The sequence below is a fragment of the Podarcis pityusensis genome, assembly GCF_964106645.2.
Source record: "Podarcis pityusensis genome assembly, chromosome: 2".
Taxonomy (NCBI): domain Eukaryota; kingdom Metazoa; phylum Chordata; class Lepidosauria; order Squamata; family Lacertidae; genus Podarcis; species Podarcis pityusensis.
The window spans coordinates 77,694,642-77,715,815 of NC_138029.1; the positions used below are offsets into that span (position 1 = coordinate 77,694,642).

Below are 21,174 nucleotides of genomic sequence, written 5' to 3' on the forward strand. Positions count from 1 at the left end.
CCCCGGGCTATACATTTCAGAGCCGTGGCAAGCGTATTTTCATGCTTACTCCCCTCTGCCACCCCGGGAAAAACAACACCGACTGCAGGGTCGTCACGAAGAGCTCAGGCAGCGGTTCTCAACCTGTGGGTCCCCAGATGTTGTTGGACTACAACTCCCATCATCCCTGAGCTCTGGCCTTGCTAGCTAGGAGTGATGGGAGTTGTAGTTCAATAACATCTGGGGACCAACAGGTTGAGAGGGCTGCTAGAGGGTGGCCATGTAAGCCTCTCTATCTGGCCGGGGAGAGAGGAGGCAGGCAGACAGTCACGGTTCCCTTTTATCACAGCTACGCGGGAGTCGTTTGCCGCAACCCAGCTTCCCAGGAATTTGTTTTTCTACTACTTCTGTCGGGGAGAGTGGACGCAATGTGTTTTAGTAGCGGCGCGGAACGTGACGCTATGGAGCGCGCGGCGGAAGTGGATCGAGGCGGAAAGGTGAGCGAGGAGCACCCTGTGGAGACCACGCTGTGAGTAGCGCTGGGCGGCGGCGGGGGGAGAGGGACTGTGACGTCCCAGTGCGGACCCCGAAGTTGCAGGTCCTCCGCGGGTGAGCCCTGAAGCCTCTTCCTTCTCAGTCGGAATTGTTCGTCCTGGGCGTGGGGGAAAGGCAGCGGATCTCTTTAGATCCCCTTTTTTCACTGGTCTTGATTCCCACTCAGAGCCTGGTGGCTGTAGGGGAGGAAAAGTAGCGCAGGGAGAATCCTAGAATTGTGGGGTTGGTAGGGACCCCGAGGGTCATCTCTTCCAACCCCCTGCAATGGAGGAATCTCAGCTAAAGTATCCATGACAGGTGGTCATCCAAACTCTGCTTGAAAATCCCCAAGGAAGGAGAGCCCACCACTTTATGTGGGAGTCTGTTCCACTGCCGAACAGCTCTTACTGTCAGAAAGTTCTTCCTGATGTTTAGTTGGAACATCCTTTCTTCGATCCACTCGTCCGGTGCAAGAGAAAACACGCTGTCTCCATGTGACAGCCCTTTAACCATAGCTGTCAACTTTTCCCTTTTCTTGTGAGGAATCCTATTCGGAGTAAGGGAATTTCCCTTAAAAAGGGGAAAACGTTGACAGCTATGCCTTTAACTATTTGAAGGTGGCTATCATATCTCCTCTCAGTCTCCTCAGGCGGAGGTGATGGGGTCACCTGCAGACTAGCCCTGAACTTTTTAGCCCTGTTGGTTTTAGCGAGGTTTACTTGAAAGTATGTTCAAAAGTATGTACAGTACGGCAGTTTGATTCTGATAAGCACGTATGCAAAGGATTGCAGGAGAAGTAGGGTTTCAGTTGTAGTAGGGTTCAACATGCTGTGTTGTGCTTCTCTTTTCCTTCAGCCAGTGCTAAATAGATCAAAACATTAGAATGAGTTGTGTGTTACCCTTATAAAATCAGAAGTGTATCCCTTTGAGGGGAAGCCACTTCAAAGCAGACTCAGTGGCTTCCAGTCGGGATTTTAAATTTCTACGCCAGGGGTCAGCAACCTTTTTCAGCCGTGGGCTGAAACAACAACACCAATGAAAATAGAGTCCACAAACTGAACAAAACAGCACTGAAGGTGGTTTATTTCCTATCCTTGGTCTGGCTGTTCTCTCCTTAATTAATTTCATCTTAAAAACCCTTTTGATGATAAAATATACTTTCCTATTGTTAAACACCTGCTATTTTACAGAAAAGTTAAAACGGAAAAGACCCATGGTAGACAAGGACGTTTGCTGAATTTCTGAATATGGAGGAAGCACCAGTTATAAAGAGACTATATGTTGGTGGACTTGGCCATACAATTTCTGAAACTGAACTGCAGGAAAGATTTGGCAAGTTTGGAAATGTGACAGAGACAGAAATTGTGACCCGGAAAGATGAAAAAGGTAATATGTTTAAACTCTGTAAAGTCACAACTGATCTGCAATAACAGCCCTTATGCTGCAGTTTTTTAATTGTGCCTTTTTGGGGTAAACATAGTTTCATTCTTCAACAGGGAACCCTACAAAGACATTTGCCTATATCAACATCACCCTTTCAGAAAAAGAACTTAAAAAATGTAAGTACATCACCTATAGGTGTATTTTTTGGCAGTGCAATGTTCTGTGTTTTAAGTGTCTGCCAGATGCCAGAAGCCAAACCAGCTTATGACACTGAAATCTGTGGCTAGCAGAAGTGTTGAAATTCACAACTATTTTAACTCTTAACTCACCTATAATCAATGTGTTTTGCTTAATTTTTTGGCAAACCACTTGTAAAAATGTAAGTACTTGTTGTATCCTTGTAATACTGGTAAACTCTACTATCGTCCCGCAGGTAGCTACTATTGGAGTGCTTTGAAACAAACCTTCGAATAAAAACAATTACACATCTTATTCATAGACACCTATCCTTTGTGGCATTTGTCTATCCTTATGATCATAGTTGCACTGAATTCCTTACTGATTTGTTCTCTTTCTATCAGTACCAGTCGCCAAGCGTTCAAGTTTTTCCTCTGTCACCTGACTCCTCTAGGACTTCTCCAACCTTGGCTATCAAGCTATCCTTCCATTATTTCCCATCATTCAGGCGCAAGAATCTTGCCAAAGTGGCTGGATAGTGCTTCAACCTATGTTCCTCATTTCCCATATTCACCTTGACTCTACTAGACCAGCCTGGATCCCTCCTGATGTTGTTGGACTCCAACGTCTACCAGCGCTAGCCAGTACAGGCAGTGGTCAGGGTTGATGGGAGTTGTGGTCCAACACATTTGGAGGGCTCCAGGCTGGGGGAGGCTGCACTAGAGCACATTGGCTCTTGCATGTTTCCTTGATCAGTGGTACTTGAGATAAGTTCTGCCCTGGGCTCCTTTGGGAGGAAGGGTGGGACAGAAATGAAATAATGAAACAAATACTTTAAAACGAGGGTAGTGGTGCTTTGGCCCTCTAGATATTGATGGACCACACAATTGCTATCATCCCTATTGTTCAGGGTGGGTGGAGCTGATGTGAGTTGTAGTCCAACAATGCCTGGTTCCCCACCCCTGCTTTAGAAGTTTGTTGAGGAGAATTGCTTAGCATATTGGATGAGTTAATAATTCTGTTTCTATTTCTTTTCATAAAGGTGTATCTGCTTTAAATAAGACAAAATGGAAAGGTGGGACGCTACAAATAGAATTGGCCAAAGAGAGCTTTTTGCACAGGTAATATTTCGTATTTTACAAACAGCTTTCACTGAAAATGTTGGATGAGGCATCAAATGATTTTCAGTAATCCTTCATTATATAAGTGAACCTTACTCTCACAACAGAAATGAACAATGCATTGAATATATATTGTTTTTCCTAGTGGATGCTGATTGATTGGTATTGGGGATGCACTGTAATGTACAATGTCATATTTCATTTGTGTGGAGGGAGGAATTTGCAATGAACTGAAACTATTAGGACGTTTACAGTGTCTGTAAGTAGAAGCAACCATCTTGAAAGTTTACAAGATCTGTGTTCTCTTTTCTTTTAATCTGGAAAACTGTAATTGCATGCTACCATGTAGACTGGCACGAGAGCGTCAAGAGGCAAGTATAAAGAAGGAAAAGCCAGGCAAAAATGGCATGACAGATGTCTTCGAATCTATGAAGAAATCTGGATTTACAGATTTTCACATGAAAGCAGTACCAGGAACAGAAGTACCAAATCACAAGGTATGGTGAATTCAATGGCAGACATAAAATTTGAATGCCTAGCTAGGGATAACCAACATGGTGCCCTCCAGACGTTCATGGACTGCAACATCTGGAGGGCTTCCCCAAGCCTAGACAGCTGTTTACCATTTTATTTAAATGCTGCTTTGTAATTGTATTTATTTCCCCCAAAAAATAATGGTGTATTTTCTTTTTCTTTAATAGGACTGGGTTGTTGGCAAATTTGGCAGAGTTTTACCAATCCTCCATCTTAAAGGTCAACACAGAAGCAAGATATCCTTTCCTAAAGGCTGGGTAGATCTTAAAGGGCCTTCTCGGTAGTGGCGCCCACCCTGTGGAACGCCCTCCGATCAGATGTCAAGGAAATAAACAGCTATCCTATTTTTAAAAGACATCTGAAGACAGCCCTGTTTAGGGAAGTTTTCAATATTTAATTCTGTAATGTTTTTAACACTCGATTGGGAGCTGCCCAGACTGGCTGGGGAAACTCACCCAGATGGGTGGGGTATGAATAATAAATTAATATAATAATTATAAATGGAAGCAGGTTATCATTACCCGGTTATTAACACTGTCTACAATGTGATAATTCAATTGTGCCATATATCTTCTTGCCTATAATAAAAGAAGCCAAACAAGAACAATCCATTGAAATATTTAATCCATAGCAACGGTAATGAATAGTTTTAAGAATGTGACAAACAGTTTTTATAAACATTTTCCGAACTAAGTTGGACAACATGTAGCATATGTACACACTTTCTAATATGTTTGTTCCCAGGCATTCTTAAATCATAGTGGCACATTAATAAGCATTTTCTTTCCTTCGAGATAGTGTTGCAAACCTATCTATAATTGGTGCAAGAGAGCGATTTGTTTTTCCTTAATTCAGGCAATTACACCATAAAATATGACCCCTCCAAATATTGTCACAATCTTAAAAAACTGGATCAAGACCTTACTGAGATGGTTCCTATTTCCAAGCTCACGTGGCATTTGGAGGAAGGCGATGACAGCATGAGCAAGAAACGGCAAGGGCACTTTCCTGCATATGAGCCACCTAAAAAGAAAATGAGAGGGCAGGATGGGGACAGTGTGAGCCGGACAGAATTGCATTCATATAGTCGGTTTTCATCAAAAACAACAAGCATGGCCGCAGGCAAACTAGTTCAAAGCTGCACACCCAAGACCAAAAAGCAAAGTAAAGAGCACTCAGCGCATCAGAAGCTTGGAACTGCTTCAACACCTTGCAGGAATAGAAACCGTCTGTCTGAAAGTGATATTGATTCTGAAGAAGAAATTCGAGCCATAATAGAAAGGGAGAGAGAAGTGCGTCAAGATAATCCTGATACTGAACAGGAAGAGAATATGGAAGTTGTCAGAGAGGATTTTGAGCTGAAATATCGCACTCATTGGTCCTTACAGGAAGCCCAAGATGCCAAGCAAGCGCCCACTGGGTGTAATGGAGTGCTGAGGACCACTGACAATCAGTCAGGTTATGATTCGGCTGACACTGATGAAATTATAGCTGTGACTAGAACACCAAATAATGAGATGAAGGAAGCTCCAAAGGAATCTGCAGTCACACAGGGAAAGGATGACAAGCCTAAGATGCATGCTACAAATTCCGGATCTTCTGTCTCAAGTGGTTTAATATTGGATAAACCGAAAAGCATGGGGAGAGTAAAGCCTAAGAAAGCATCAGATTCAAAGGCTGCTGCTCAACAGAACAGCATCAGTAAGAAGTGCAAGGCTGGGGACAGTGTAAGTTCCGATTCATATCTTGACACAAGTGAGTCTGAAGGGGATGAAGATTACGAAACCATGATGCAGGGTTGTTACCGGCTAGATCTTACATTAGAAGAATTAGAAAGATTAGCCAGTGAAAATACCCAAACTATAGATAAAGATACTGCAATTAACCAAAATAACACTCCGTGTAAAAGTACTAAATTTCCAGTTAACAGTACCGGCAATATTGCAAAGAAATCCAAAGAGATCACTACCCGGAAAAAAGGCATTTCTCCTGAAGAGATCATTTCTGCCATTTTAGAAGGAGGAAGTTCTGATGAAGAGAATCCGAAGAGAAAGAAGTTGAATTTGAAAGTTCCACCTTTCAGAGGAATAGGGTCATTAAGTCAAGAGCTGACTAAGGGTGAGTTGGGCACACAGGACAGTCAAGAAAACCAGACTTCCTCCGGCCTTGTTGATCTGGAAGCTCCCAAAAGTGTTTCTCAGTGCTGCGGCTCTGCAAGCAAAAAACTTAACTGCAAACCGTTAAAAGAAAATAGCACGGACTCTCTCAGGGGAGCTTGTATTCTAAAATCAGGGGAAGATTTTGACTACAGTAAACTCAGTGCAAAAAGTAGTGAGGTGGAAAGCAGTGGTGTGAGTGTTCTGTCTGAAAGAAAGAACTCAAAAAATCTGAAATCTCTTTGCAAGGAAACAAAGATAGAGACAAGCATTAAAGGTTCCAGTTTTGCACACTGTAAGAACATGAGAGGTGAAGAGCCCATCCTGGATTCTGCCAAAGCTACAAGCACGTCTGATAAAAAGGAAAAACAGCTGCAGGATAATGAAAAAAGGTTGACTGCTCTACAGGAGAGGCAAAAGGAACGAGAGCTACAGAAGAAACTTATTCAGGGAGCTTTAACCAGTCTGGTAGTTTTTATGTTTATATTTTGATTATGATGGGAGAGATTATGATCTTATTGGGGTGGAACTTGGGAAGGGGGGTAGTGGTTGAAAAAATGATTCCAGTAAGTGGTCATAAAACCTTGAATTTCACAATTTAATAATTATGCCTTAGAAAAACATAAAGAAATAATCATATTAGTAAATAATAATATGAAACAACATCTGCCACTACTAGGGAGCTGTCATTGAAAAAATTACATCAATGGTATTTGACACCAAGAAAGTTATCCATGATAAACCATAATATTTCCCCTATATGTTGGAGAAGCTGTGGCATGGTCAGTAGGTATAAGTGTTTTGGAAACTGATATGCCAGGAGGTCAGTGAGATCACTGATCAGTGGATACAGCCCTCTCTGACTTGTTAATGATTTTGGATTGAAATTTAGATCATATTCATATAGAGCTGTTAAGTCATTTACTCATCTGTGTGAGCAGTGGTAGCTCGAAACTGGAAGACACTGCAGAATGGTATCAAAAGATTTGGTAGTGTGCTCTTTCAGAGAAATTAACGCAAAAATGAAGGGCAATCAGCGGACAGAAAATAAAGGAGCCATTTGAGAAAGTACAGACAGAAAGTGTTTACTATCCAGGTGTAAAGGATAATCCCCCCCCCGAAAATACTGTACACACACTCTCAATTGTGGACCTTTTGTATTATTTCTTCATTTTGAAACCCAGTAAAGAAAAACCCTGCAGAGAAAACCCTGTAAAGAAAAATATAAATGAGAAAGGAAGTACCATATTGGCCTGAATATAAGCCTCACCTTTTTTCCAAATTCCAACCATGAAAAGTTAAAGTGCGACTTAAATTCGCAACCTTACAAATTAGGCTTTTACAATATCACTGCTGAAACAGAAATATGGTAAAACGGAACAAAAAAAGTTTTATTGCCAATTTGCAAGCTTGAGACTGTTCATTTGCCATTTACGGGTATGAGTGCCTGCGGAATTGTAGCGATTGAATAGCAATTTGCGATTTTAGCAATTGTATGGTAACTTTTGCGGGCTTGCAAGATCAAAGGCTTAAATTGGCTCAGAGTTCTAATTCTACCAGCCGCAGCGATTTTCAGCCTGTTACCCAATTTTAAGGGAGCGACTTATATTCGGGTACTGTCTCTTCCCCCTCCTTGAATTTTAAATGTGGGGCTTATTTGTGGGTGCTGCTTATATTTGGGCCAATACGGTATTCAGAGTATCAGTATGTATAGTTGTTTAGCTGTTTTAAGCTTGTTAACTTACACATTGCATCTGTTTTGTTTCTTTTATTTTTAATTTTTATCTTTAGAAAACTTTAATATATTTATTCCTCTATTAAATGTCACTGTGTTAGATTCTCTTGGAGGTCTAGGTGGACATCTAATCTGATAGCTCAACTGTCCCTGTTCCCAGTTGGTTCAACAGTGCTCACATTTTGCACCTCAGCACCACTTCACATTAAGTCCAGAGTCACCAGGCCCCGCAGAGGACCTTAAGGTCCATGAATAACCATAGTTTAGAGGTCCCGGGCCCTAAGGAAGTCAGACTATCCTCCACCAGAGCCAGGGCCTTTTCAGTGATGACTCCGACCTAGTGGAATGCTCTGTCCCATGAGACTAGCGCCCTGCAGGATTTAACCTTCTTCCGTCAGGCCTGTAAGACAGAGCTATTCTGCCTGGCCTTTAATTTGAATTCCGCCTGATCTTTTATTTCCCTTCTCTTTCCTCCCCCTCCCCTTTTATGAAGATTACCCGCTCTGAGACCCCACAGCTAATTCTCCCCTGGCCTCCTCGCTGGCCCAAGTAGGACTAATTCAGCCCACTAGCCCTGGTGACTGTCTAATGCTTACTGGATGGATTTCCCCCAAATTGATTTTTGAACTTTGAATTTTATTGTTATTCATGTTTTTATACTGTATTTTATGCTGCTTCTATGTTGTATTACAATTAAGTGTTTTGAATTTGTTGCTAGCTGCCCTGAGCCCGGTTTTCTGAACCAGGAAGGGTGGGGTATAAATAAAAAATTATTATTATTATTATTATTATTATTATTACCACTACTCTGGTTGGCTCCATGTCCAACTGCTCTAGATATGTGCAAGTTTTTGTTTTGTTCCCCTGTTGAATATTTTGTGTACTGCTAATGTTTCATCTTCATAATTATTCACTCTCTGATTTTGTAGGAAACTCAGTCAGCAAATAAACAGAAGCACATAGTATTTGATTCAGAGGATGAAGCTGAAAATAAAGATGAAGTACAAGAGAGCACGCCAGGAGGGTCTTCAGGACAGCTGCTGGGAAAAGTGAGAGGACTATAAAATTCAGCTGTATTCATAGCGATAGCTATAAAATTCTAAACATGCATTTTGCATGGCCGACTATGGAGAGAAAAATAAGCATACACATGTCTGGGGTTTTGTTTTTGTTTTAGAAAAATGAATGCTTCCACTACTTTCACCCCCGTCCCAGACAAAATTTATTGAATTTTTCTGAGATACACATCTAGAGCAACAATAAATTCTTAAGGATGATTAATGAGTACAGGTAACCTAGATACTGGACCCAAATAAACAGACATGGTAAAATGTCTGATACTTTCCACTATCCTGAGTAGGAATAGGCAAACTTTCTACAGCTTGCCTTGGAATAACTCAAATTACAGGAGTTTTTCAGGGGGGAAATCAGAAGAACATCAGTAAGTTTTCTGAATCAATCCAAGGGCTTGGAAGCAGAGGCTTTCTACCTGACTCTTTTAATGTAATAGAGTGGCTTCCTCCATTCATTTGAATTGGAATGGGTAAAGAGTGGTAAGGGGCAAAATGTGAGTTGGGGAGGGCACACAATGGCTTATTTGCCATTGTAGTTTCTTCCCACTCACCCCTGGATAAACTAGTGGAACACTTGCTAAAGCTTTAGGAATTGTTTTTAGAATTACTGTAACTGATTAAGATCCTGTATTTGTTACTCTGCCCAAGGAATTTGCTACTAAAACCTCTGGAAAGTTGTTTGAGAGCAGTGATGATGAATCAGAAACAACAGATGAAGAAGATGACAGATTCAAAATCAAACCTCAGTTTGAGGGTAAAGCTGGAGAGAAGGTTAGTAAATCTACTTACCGGTAATACATTTTTCTTTCAGCTTCCTCATAGATTCCTATAACTGAACTTTATCCTAAGCATTTTCTGAAACAGTTCCAAAACGCAAATGTTTACAGAGGGCTTCCAATCAGCCCTTTATAGGTATAAATATTGTTCTTTTCATGACTTTTTATCCTAAGAAATAGCAATATTTTCCTGACATTCTAATACAGTGGTGCCTCACAAGACGAAATTAATCCGTTCCGCGAGTCTCTTCGTCTTGCGGTTTTTTTCGTCTTGCGAAGCACGGCTATTAGCGGCTTAGTGGCTATTAACGGCTTAGCGGCTTTAAGAAAAAGGAAACAAACTCGCAAGAACTCGCAAGACGTTTTGTCTTGCGAAGCAAGCCCATAGGGAAATTCGTCTTGCGGAACGACTCAAAAAACGGAAAACTCTTTCGTCTTGCGCGTTTTTCGTCTTGCGAGGCATTCGTCTTGCGAGGTACCACTGTATGTCTCTGACAATAAATGGTATTTCTGCCGCTTCATGTCTGCTAATCTGCCTCATCTCTGCTGTAACAGGATGTTTATAAATGCTTCATTTAGCTTGCACATAACACTAAGCCCAAACTTTTGGCTTAGCACAGGCAAGCAAACAGTGCGGTGCATTTTTAGAAAATCATTCCACTTCGTTCTTCTTCTGGTTCTGCTGCTGAGAGATAAGCTATGGTTTGGTTTAGTGTTGCATGCAAACTCAGGCTTGCTTCAAATCTTAAGCTGATTTGTTCTTGCTTTACCACTGGTGGTTTTTTTGGGGGGGAGACAAACCACAAGCCCTGTTTTGGTTATAACACTAAGCCAAATGGCAGCTTAGTTCCCCATAGCGCAGCAGTAGTAGGTAAGAGGGAGAAGTAAAGAAACCACAGTTTTAAAAAACGTGCACCAGAGTACTTGCTTATTCATGCTAAGTCATAATATGGCTTAGTGTTAATACAAGCCAGTCGTGTGTGTGTGTGTGTGTGTGTGTGTGTGTGTGTGTACACACAGAATAACAGTCGTCATTATAACCACATAGCAATTATTGAAGGTAGAATGAACATCTGCTGTAAACCAGGAAGAAGGAATACCAACTTTCTGTTTGCTGTTGTTTCAGCTTATGCATTTACAGTCACGATTTGGAACAGATGAAAGATTTCGTATGGATGCTCGCTTCCTTGAAAGTGACAGTGAACAAGAAGGTTAGGTGCTTTCCTATTGATTGCTCTAGAGAAAACTTCATTAAAACAATTTTATATGCTGTAACCTTGTTATATTTATTGTTCCTTTTTTACTACTGCTCACCTTAAATGCTTTAAAAGGCAATTAACAAATACTGTGTCTGTGGTCATAGTGATATGGAAAAAGGGAAAAGGAATATACTACAATTGTATAGGAATAGTCTTCACTGCCACCTGCAATCCTTTGGAAACTTGCCATGTGTGACAGAATATCAATAGATCTACATCTACACATTTGGAAGAGGCAAGGCAATTTTTTAAGGCTAGCATAAGATCATGGATTGCCATGATGTAATAACAGTCTCTTGAGGCTGGGCAATAACATTGGTTTGTCAGTGATTTGTTAATTCAGACAGCTAGGTTAAACTGGATTGCATGGCAGTTTCACACCATTTAATATCACACTATTTGACAGCCCACTGCATAGGTTCGGATGTTGAAAACAAACAAACCATGGTTTGGTGTGATGTTTCAATTCAACCAATATCATTTAGTGGTGCTGGTAATTAAGGCTCCTTTAATTGTTGTTACTTTTTCTCCACTTAGATGAATCAAAAGTGGAAATAGATGAAGAGGAGGAGCTCACTTTAGAAAAAAAGAGAAATCTTGACATCTTGAAAAATCTTCTGAATATTGGTGGAGAACTTTCGAAACCTCGCAAGCAGACAGCAAATGCCAAGAAATTCAAGTATGGGTATTTCTTTTATCAGATGAACTAAGGCTTGTTCTACACATACAGGAGAATGAAGTGTTGGGATGTACTACACCTTTTCACATTGCTGATGGTTCTCCCACATTAATAACTCCCTGAATGCAGAGGGCTATCACAGCAGACCGAGGCCTGAGATGGTTTTCTGTTTGTAGGAAGCTTTCTGTATAAGGAAGCGAAGTGAAAACACCCGTTTTCCCAGCTTAGAATAGAACTACTGCTTTCTGCTGCTAAAGAGTGGCTTTTTTCTTCCTATGGAATGTGATTTTAACATTAACTCACTAAAATAACACAAATTTCTCCTATTTGTTAATGTTTTGTAGCCATCTTTGAGGTTGGTTATTATTATTAATTTTATCATTTGTTATATAAAATAAAAAGTCTTGAAGTGACTAAGCAAGATAAAATGCTACACATAAAAGCAATTTAAAACAAAAAATTGAAACAATGAATGCAAAATGTATAAAATGCTCATCCAGCAACAAATTAACAAGTCTTACCCACCTCCCTAAAGGATGATCATAGAAGGCAATTAACTCAAGGCCTGAGTATGTCTTCTCCTGGCATCTAAAGGCCGACAATCTCATGCCTTTTTAAGTGATACAATTTTCTGTGTACCATTATGCATTACAGAAATAGTAGAATAGCAGGAGTTCACAGTCATTGTAACAGAGCTTCTAAATAGCTGTATCTAAGAATACTACTTTTATGAAGGTTAAAAGTTCATATCATGTTTGTTTCAGGAATATAGGCTAAAAGTCTGCTTGTATTCCACTTGGTTGCAAACTGGTGCCAAATCCCTTTGGATTGGAGCAATCAAATCAAGAATTGGGGTTGAAGGGAACTAGAAAGAAGGAGAGTGATCAGAAGCAAGTTAGGAAGGGGGCATGAAGAAGGAATGTTGGGAGTCAAAAGAATAAGAAAATGAAGGAGGTCAGAAATACAGGAACAAATAACAAGGAAACAATGAAAAGTGAAAACAACCCCAAGTGTACAAAGAAGTCTGCAAAAGAAGGGGAAGAGAATATACATAAAGGTGGAACTCACACAAGCACATCTGTACCTTTTCCTCTCACACATTTTCCAAAGAGTCACTAGATATTTTTGGAGAATTCAGGTCAGTCTCCACAGCTTTGTGGGCACTTGCTCTAGGAGAGAGAGAACCTGCAGATAGACAGGCCTTTGATACACCAGACTGAGGCCTTGGAATTCTTCATATAGTCAAAGTCCATTTTGGCATCTTCAGCAAAATTACATCATAAATCATAGCATGAAAAATCTCCTGAGGTGACATTATGGGGAAGATAAGCAAGTCAGCATCAAACCATTACAGCCTTGTGTTTAGCCTTCGGCTGGTCTTAGAAAAACAGCTAAATGATGGTCTGAAGGATTCCTCTCCCCCCCCCTTCATATAGGATCATAGATTTATGCACATGTACTTTTAGAAAAGAGAGGAGACATACTTTAGTCCTAAGTGAATGCCCCAAGTATACTATGCAGAACTCTCAAGCAGTGCATGTAAGAGCATATTTTGGCATATATCCAATTCATCTCTGCTAGAACTGCCATAGAGCGTTGTACAGTAAAACAAGCAAGATCTAGTTTTAGCAACAAAAATGTTTATAAATAAATATTTTCATAGAATGGAATCTTGGCGCCATTGGAGGAATTTTAAACTTTGCTCATGACATCTTGATTTACTTAGTCGTTTTCTTTTATAGAGATATGAACACCCTACGCTATGACCCTACAAGGGAAGACCATGCTGTATTTGAAAGGAAGCCAGAAAACACTGAGAAAGAAAGGTAATTTATTCCACCAACTGCTCATTGCTAGGAATCTGTTTGTCTTTCACTTAGTACCTAAGGCTTTCCTTCTCAACACTTTAAATCCTATGCTATAGGAACCTCATGAGCTTTGTTCTCTTTGCTTTATTATATGAGTAATTGGAACAGGAGAAATGGACTCGCCTAACTTTACAGAAGGCGCAGGATAGACTAGCTGTGATTTCAGAGCTGTTGCTTGCTAGTGAACTAGGCCTTACAGAAACATCAGACTCCTGTTTTAGATCTTTGAGAGTGACAGTGATATATATATATATATATATATATATATATATATATATATATATATATAAATAAACCAAGACTGGCCAGTCATCAAATGCTGAAATGGAGCAATGTGCTGCTTCTAAAGATGGGGCATGACTTATGTCAAGTCCCTTGCTATATGAAAACACAGCCAAAGTTAGTGAAGCAAGAGTACCAGACTGAGGGATTTTGCACACTGCACGTTCCAAAGTAAATGGGTTGAGAAAAATGCTACATTCCTATTTACCCCGCCGTAGGCTCTTGGCAATATATAAATCACCTGTGTATTATTAATCTGTAAAATATGAGACACTAAAATGCACTCACACTTAATTCCTATAGTAAAGCTAAAAGGAAGAAGCAGAAGGAGGAAGCTCAGAAACTGCCTGAGGTGTCTAAAGAAATATTTTATGATGTCACTGTGGATTTGAAAGAGATACTTGGATCTACAAAGTGTGATGAGAAAACAGAACAAATACCTTGGGATAAACATGAGGATGTGGGAGAAGCAACTCCAGCTGAGGCAGAGACATTAGGATTCGGCACTGGAACCGACAGAGAAGAGGAAACCAGTGGTTTCAAATTTTCCTTTTTTGGTGCTGAAGAGGAGAGGCCGCCAATGAAAGAAGGTACCAATGCCTGTTCTAAGGCTGCAACTTCAGCATGCAAGCAGAGTGTTACTTAGCTCACTTTCATGGCCTCATAACTTTTGAGAGCTGACAACAATGGAGCACTTCATCCAAGGCAGGCATCCCCAAACTCAGCCCTCCAGCTGTTTTGGGACTACAATTCCCATCATCCTTGACCACTGTTCCTGTTAGCTAGGGATGTTGGGAGTTGGAGTCCCAAAACAGCTGCAGGGCCGTGTTTGGGGATGCCTGATCCAAGGCTTCCGTTTATGGCGGCTTAGGGATTTGAGCTGTGACTCATCTTTTTGATGGGGATGAATCATTAGGAGCTTATTACACCAGTATTGCAGCATCTGCTTGAGCTACCTGTTTCTTTCTAGGCATAATGCAAGGAGCTAGTGATTACCTCTAGAGCCCTTAGCTGTCTGAGCATAGCATAGCCAAGAAACCGTACCCATCCCTGTGTTCCATTGTGGGTCATTCCACATCAAATTGCTTGGTGCCATGTGCTCTCACAACTCAGATTTTCTTCAGAAAAAAATAAATTATGTGTAGATACCTATGAGATAACCTCAAATTAATTTTTAAAGATTTTTTTGGTCCAAAATTGGATTGTTGGGTACCCTTAACCTGTGGGGTGATACACTGTAAGTCCACTAAAATACATCCGTAGAGAGTAAGATAGCTTCTGCTGCCCACAATCCCATATGTGTATTTGCAACTCTCGTGTTGGTCAGCGTTCTGAGCATGACTCCTCTGCATATTGCAGGGAACGGGTGGGATAGCTTGGGAATGATTTCTTTCAGGTGGAAGTTTCTGTGTTGGACTGCTTTCTTCCTAAGCTGCCACCCTCTATTTTTTCTTGTGTCTGTCTGTTTTGCAGAACCCTATGTAATTGAAACAATAAAGGCTTCCAGGGTTGCATGGCAAGAGGATCCACGTTTTCAGGACAGTAGTTCAGAAGATGATGAGACAGAAGTTGAAAAAGAAGATGTCGAAGAAATGTAGGTGGTCCTTACAAATGATATTTATTGAGAATCCATATAGTTGGCTATATAGGCCCCAAATATCAGACATTCCCTAGACCACTAACAGTCAAGCTTCTCAACCCCTGTCTAAACTGTGGTGGTTTGCCCCTTCCATCACATCCCTTTGTGCCATATGCAGACCCTTCTTGAAACATCTCAATGTTCAGGAAAGGAGGGCAGGGCAAGGTTTAAAAATGTTGCATGTTGCTTTTAAGAATGTGTACTTGTTCCTCAAGTTGAATGTACTATTCATGTGTTCCTTTGGGGAACTAATAATGTTCTTGTTCATTTTTTAGGTCTCCAGCTCTACCACAGTCTAATATTAGATTTTTTTTCTTCTCCCGAGACGATGATAGATTAAAAGGTAGGTACAAAGGAAAAGGAAAACAGACTGGTAACAAATACATGCTTAGCTGTCAGGTTTTTCCCCCTTAGACCCTTTACTGAACCAAATAAAGAATTGAAAATGAGAAACTTCATGGTTGGCATGCAGGCCTATTTTCCACAGCCTTGAGTCTATTTAACAATCTGAAGTTCCCAAGGACTCATATTTTGTCTTTAACTTGGAATTGGTGCCCATTGTGTCAGGGTAGATGTTAAAGTGTTAGGCCATAAATCTCAAGATGGTCTTTGCTAATACTGTCTGAGATCCTCCTTTGGGTTGTCACTTGCATACCCAAAGAGTTTCTCTTTCCCCGTTTTCTGTTCATTAAGGCTCATATTTATTATGATGTCATCTTCCTTTCTGCTGCCCCTATTTTAAACTTTATTTCAAGATAAAGTGTCATGTTATTGGGTATGAACAGGAAAAAGGGCAGGGGGGCAGAATTGGGGGTTCAGCAGCAGGTGCACCCTTAATACAGTCAACTGAGGAGGAGATGCAACTCAAGTTTTTAATATATCTTTTTAATTTATTTCAGTGGAGCAGCCTGTGAGCCTTTACCTTACACTGTGAATGGTCAGGCTTTGAGAATTAGACTCATTGTGCTCACAATGGCAAGTGGGAGGAGGGACCAGGCCTCCTCCCATATTTGAAGAATTGGGAGGGAGGCCGGAAGTGATTTGGTAGAACCTGCAGGAGCATCATAGACACACCAGGCCAAACCAGCACCCCTTGCCAAAGGCAGCCTTTCCTACAATGGAACAAGAAAGGCTGGCAGGTGGGGCAGGCTTAGATAGCACTGGGCCCAGTAGTAGCCAAGCTAGTACACTCCCATCTGTGCCAGTCTTTCCCCTGGGAAAGGCTGAGGGTGGGTTTGACACCATTGATGGAAGGGAGCCAGTGCCTTTCCCTCAGGAACAGCCAGCAAGAGAGTGTAGCGAGCACTGTCTGAACTCATGCATGGCCCCCTCAAACAGCTGCTCCCAACACACCTTGCTCCCACCAGTCATTCCCTTGGAAAAGGCTTGCCTTAGATGCTACTGTGGGAAGGTGCTCAGAGAAGGCCTGGAAGAAAAGGAGGAGTTATTGGAGGCTGGGGTGGTGAAGAGCGTTTAGGGCAGCTGGATAGTTCAGTAACCAGCAAAACTACTGTAAAATTATAGACCTCTAAAAACATAGATTGTTCTGTCATGCTTTCCATGCACATGGTTTTTCCTTGTTTATGCTCTTCTAAACTTCCGATTTTTTTAAAGCTGCTTTTCACATGCCTGGCAAAGAACATTAAAATGTATGTTAGTTGGCAGTGAAAGTTAGCTTGATTAGCACTGAACTCATAAGATGTAATTTTAAAACAATATGCTTTAGCTTGGGCAGGAGTTGCCATTCCCCCCTCCCCAAACAGGATGGTGTTAGATTGCGATCTCTCCTCCCTGGTGTTTTTAGTATGTTTTGTTGCTGACAACATGGTTTTTAAAGAACAAGCTCAGTTTTGGGAACGCCATATGGCTGAGAACAGCATGTGATTTTCTCAGGCTGTGGACAGCACAGATAACCTTTTGTCCTTTACAAGTATGTAATTCATGCTTAACGTAGCAGGCAGTGGAGTGGGAGGGGGAAAATAGGCCACAGCAGCATGTGAGGTAGTAAACACTATCATGGCTTCAGCTATCAAAGTCATCAAGCATTTCATCTCAGGAGTTGGGATCACTGTCTCACAGTGATAACTTCCTCCCTTCATACGCCTGCTGAATGCAAGATAATTTAAAAGAAAATACTGGAGTTCTTCTTTGTGCCTTTTGTAGAGGGTCCAAAGCTGTTCTGTAAATCTTCTAACCTTGATGAAGACAGAGATGATTGGGAAAGTCGGCGCCAGACATTACTTGAGGTATGTTGACTGAAGAGATTATTGGTCTGATTTAGAGATACTTGTGGAAATAACAAGACTCTTGCACCCATTTTTGTTAAGTTATTTTCACAAGCTTAGTCTTGCAGTTCACGTTAACTGTACTCAACTAAAATATGCAGTTGAACTATGACCAATTCATTCAGGGGCAAGAAACCTGTCCCTGTTGCTGGTGGCAAACACCTATCAGTCCCAAACAACAGAACTAATGGGCATGGATTATGGGAGTTGTAGTGTGCTAATACTTGGAAGGCTGTAGGTTTCCCAGCCATGCCCTGGTTCATTGTATATCTGTACTATATTCATGGTTATTATAATTAAAAGGGACGGCGGGTTGAATCTAATGATTTGTGCAAGCAGAGAGGGAAGTTCCTCTCCCTCTCCTCCCCCCCTCCCAAAAATGTGCTACAGATATTTGGGGGAACCCATGGAGTAGATTTGAGAGGGTGGCAGTACAGGGGCAAGCAAGGGGAAGAAAGGGAGGGAAAGTCCAATTGCACAAGAAGGGCAGGGCTTCAGACAAAGCTCGAGGGCTAGTGGAAAGGGTTTCAGGGGCAAACTAGGGCCCCTAGGCTCCAGATCCAGCTTGCCAGGTCCTTGGCCACTGCTGGACCAATATACATCTGTCAGAATAATCATGGTCACAAAACCCTTCTAGAACCCCTCATTACAATGGATCCAGAAAGCTATCTTAGTGCAGTTTAAACAGACATGCTGAATAGCTGTAGTGGATGCCTATCCTAATTTAATCAGGGACAGAATAAACTTGCATAATTCCTACTAATACTTTACCAACAGTTGTCTCTCCCTGTCTGTTATGGAGCAGGCTAGTTGGTGAAACTGACAATATTTAAAATGTTAACTTAGAATAACGAACTCAAAATATTTTCAGGATTGTCGGAAGAAACATAAAGATGCAAGAAGAAAAGTTAAAGCAAAACACTGAATACAGCGGCCCTGTGAAACAACAGTGATACAGAAAACACTGGGCATTCAAAACTCGGATAATGGAAGACATCTCAAGAAATGCTTCTGCGAGTTATTTGAAAATTGGTGCTGAACACAAAGTGCCGTGAAATCTGGGCCTTGCACAGGTTGGGCATCTTTATGAAAAGTAGGTTTCTGGTTTGAGAAGAGCCATGAGCTGTAGGCAGATCTCCTTTGATTTGCCTGCATTCATTTACTTTACCTGGTTGCAATAATAAATTAAAGTAATCCAGAATAAAATGTCAACTGGACTATAAGGGTGGAGTCCATCCAGATCTACTATGCCTACCACCATTCTTTTGGATGTAAGACTCTATGCCACAAATATTTGGAAGCGGAAGTTTTTATTATATCATGCATAGCAGAGGGTTGGACTAGATGACCCTCGGGGTCCCTTCCAACTCTACAATTCTATGTACACCAGAAAGTAACATTTGGGAGCAGTTCATAGAGCAGATAGATGTCAGTGTAAATTGATACACCTTCCTAAAACATGTAAGTGTAAGAAACTGACTAAGGAGCAAATGCACAAAGGTCTTAAACCTGCAATGTTAGATACTACATTTAAAGTGCAAGTGCAATTAAAGTGGTGGAGAAGAAGAGGGCAAAGGTATTCAATTCAAATTGTACTTGAGCAAGTGCTGTTTTCCGATTTGTTCAACATGCATCAGAGCGGGACAAGTGACAAAAAACAAACTGCAATTCCATTACTTTACAGGGAGTGAGCCCCCCCCCCCAAAAAAAAACTTGGTGTGACTTCCTTGGGATAAAGTTAAACATATTTAGGATTGGCCTACTATATTGCAGTCCAAAACTATTTAAATGTGAGCATTGTCATTGATGGTAGTGGGGGGTTGATCACATTTTTAGGCTGAAATCAGTTTCATTGTGTTGGATAAGCAGCTCCCAACTGAAAATAATGCTAAATTCTTTGCTGTCTTGCCACATTGGCCGTTTTTACATAACCAAACTTTTAGTTTCTGCTGTAAAATAAAACTGTAAATTGTATTTTTTCCAAAGTAAAAATTGTATCAGTAACATCAAATATGTAAATAATTGTATTTCTAAATAATACAAATTGATAATTTAAAGCATGTGCCTATAACTAGTCATCCCATTGGATTTGTGTGGATGTGCTGTTTTGAGTAATGAACCACCCTGCACAGGAGTTTTCTTTCCCCCGAACATTCATCCCTGGCAAAATTATCATCATCATCATCATTTTATTTGTATTTCGCCTTTCCATAGTTAAAACAGTGCTCAAGACGGCTTACAACATGACAAGATTTACATAATTACCAACATAACAAAAGTCATAAGCAATAAATAAAACACATCCAAAAGTACACAACCAAATGGAAAACAATTTCCACATAAATCATAAAATCTAAAACGAAGAATACAGCATTAATATCAATCAGTTTAAAATGACAATAGATAAAAAATAAAAGCAATTTAAAATACACATATTAAACAAATAATAAAATGCTATGGCAGAAGGAATGGAAGATAGCAGTATGGAAGATAGCAAATGCTGTTTGCATTTAAACTAGGTGTGATTTTTCATGTGGTTGAATGCTTTCAGTGTTAAGAAAGGGTAGCTGCTCAGTCATCAAGGAGACGGCATCGGAGCTAAACATTTGAAGATGACAGGACTGGCCCACCCATGAGGCAAGGTGTGGAGGCCGCCTTATGCAGCAGAATCTATAGGGGCAGAAGAGCCAAATGTAGATCTTTATTCTCCCCCCGCCCCTTGTTTCTGATGTAGAACTTCACTCATCTCTTCTTTTCTGGCAGGGAGAGGGGCACCATTTTGTGATTTGCTTCGGGTGCCAAAATGCCTTGGGCCAGACATGGAAGACAGAAAGGTCAAAGTTCTCAAACTGCTTAAGTGTGAACAATGGAGAAGGGGGGGGGGTGGCTGAAGGCTAAGACGAGAGAAATCCAGTCAAAAATAAGCTTGAAAACCCAGTGGCAGCATGTCCTGACTCCTCAGAAAGCAAAGCTCACTGGATGATCATTAAGAAGCTGACACACATTTTTTTTACATTTTTTAAATTTAATTTTTATTTGCACATTAAAAGTTACATATAATGAGACACAATATTCTATTATAAAGGGGGAAAAGAAAAAAGGTCTACACCAAAAAAAGAAGAAAAAGGAAAAAAGAATAGAAGGAACGTTAAACAACATATCTTGTCAAAAACATAGTGATTTAAGAAACACAAACCATCAATGACATTATTAAAAACACATATTTCCAGACACACGTTTTTTCACTTCCTGTTCAGAACTATTACCTAGAAATTTTGTAGGCATATGGTGCTTATCATGTCTTGCAACTTACATGTAGTTAAATGGCTGGAGAGCAATTTCCAGCATGGTACTCTTTCTTGCATCAAGTTCTCCATGGGCATTTTTAAAAAATGCTAATGCGTAAAATACAGTTCTACACAAACAAGCAGAAGGAAGCTGTGAATTGCTGTTCTCCCCAAGCCAAGAAGGAAGACTTTTAGCAGTGTTTAGTCTGTTTCCTTTAAACTCAGCTTGTCTTTTCATCCAGACTTGGGATTATGGTTTTTCACTAATGTCAGTTTTAACACACGGTTGAAATTGGATTAAAAAAACTGACCATCGTTAGTAAATCCTACATTCGGATGAAATGACAAATCTAGTTGCTTCTAAATGCAGCCAGTAGGGTAGGTAAAGATACAATTGCACCAATAAA

At 40.6% G+C, this 21,174-nt stretch overlaps 1 protein-coding gene across 1 annotated transcript; it reads left to right on the forward strand.

Moving 5' to 3' along the window:
- Nucleotides 1–474: 474 nt before the first annotated feature.
- NOL8 (nucleolar protein 8) lies at nt 475–19,540 on the forward strand. The gene is made up of 17 exons (XM_080994178.1): nt 475–588; nt 1,704–1,899; nt 2,010–2,072; nt 3,116–3,194; nt 3,544–3,691; nt 3,896–3,964; nt 4,592–6,352; nt 8,549–8,668; nt 9,341–9,463; nt 10,595–10,679; nt 11,265–11,406; nt 13,149–13,232; nt 13,860–14,146; nt 15,030–15,150; nt 15,471–15,538; nt 17,359–17,441; nt 18,352–19,540. The coding sequence occupies exons 2-17, from the start codon at nt 1,761–1,763 to the stop codon at nt 18,403–18,405; spliced, it is 3,426 nt and encodes a 1,141-aa protein (XP_080850304.1). The 5' UTR covers nt 475–588; nt 1,704–1,760; the 3' UTR covers nt 18,406–19,540.
- Nucleotides 19,541–21,174: the final 1,634 nt, after the last annotated feature.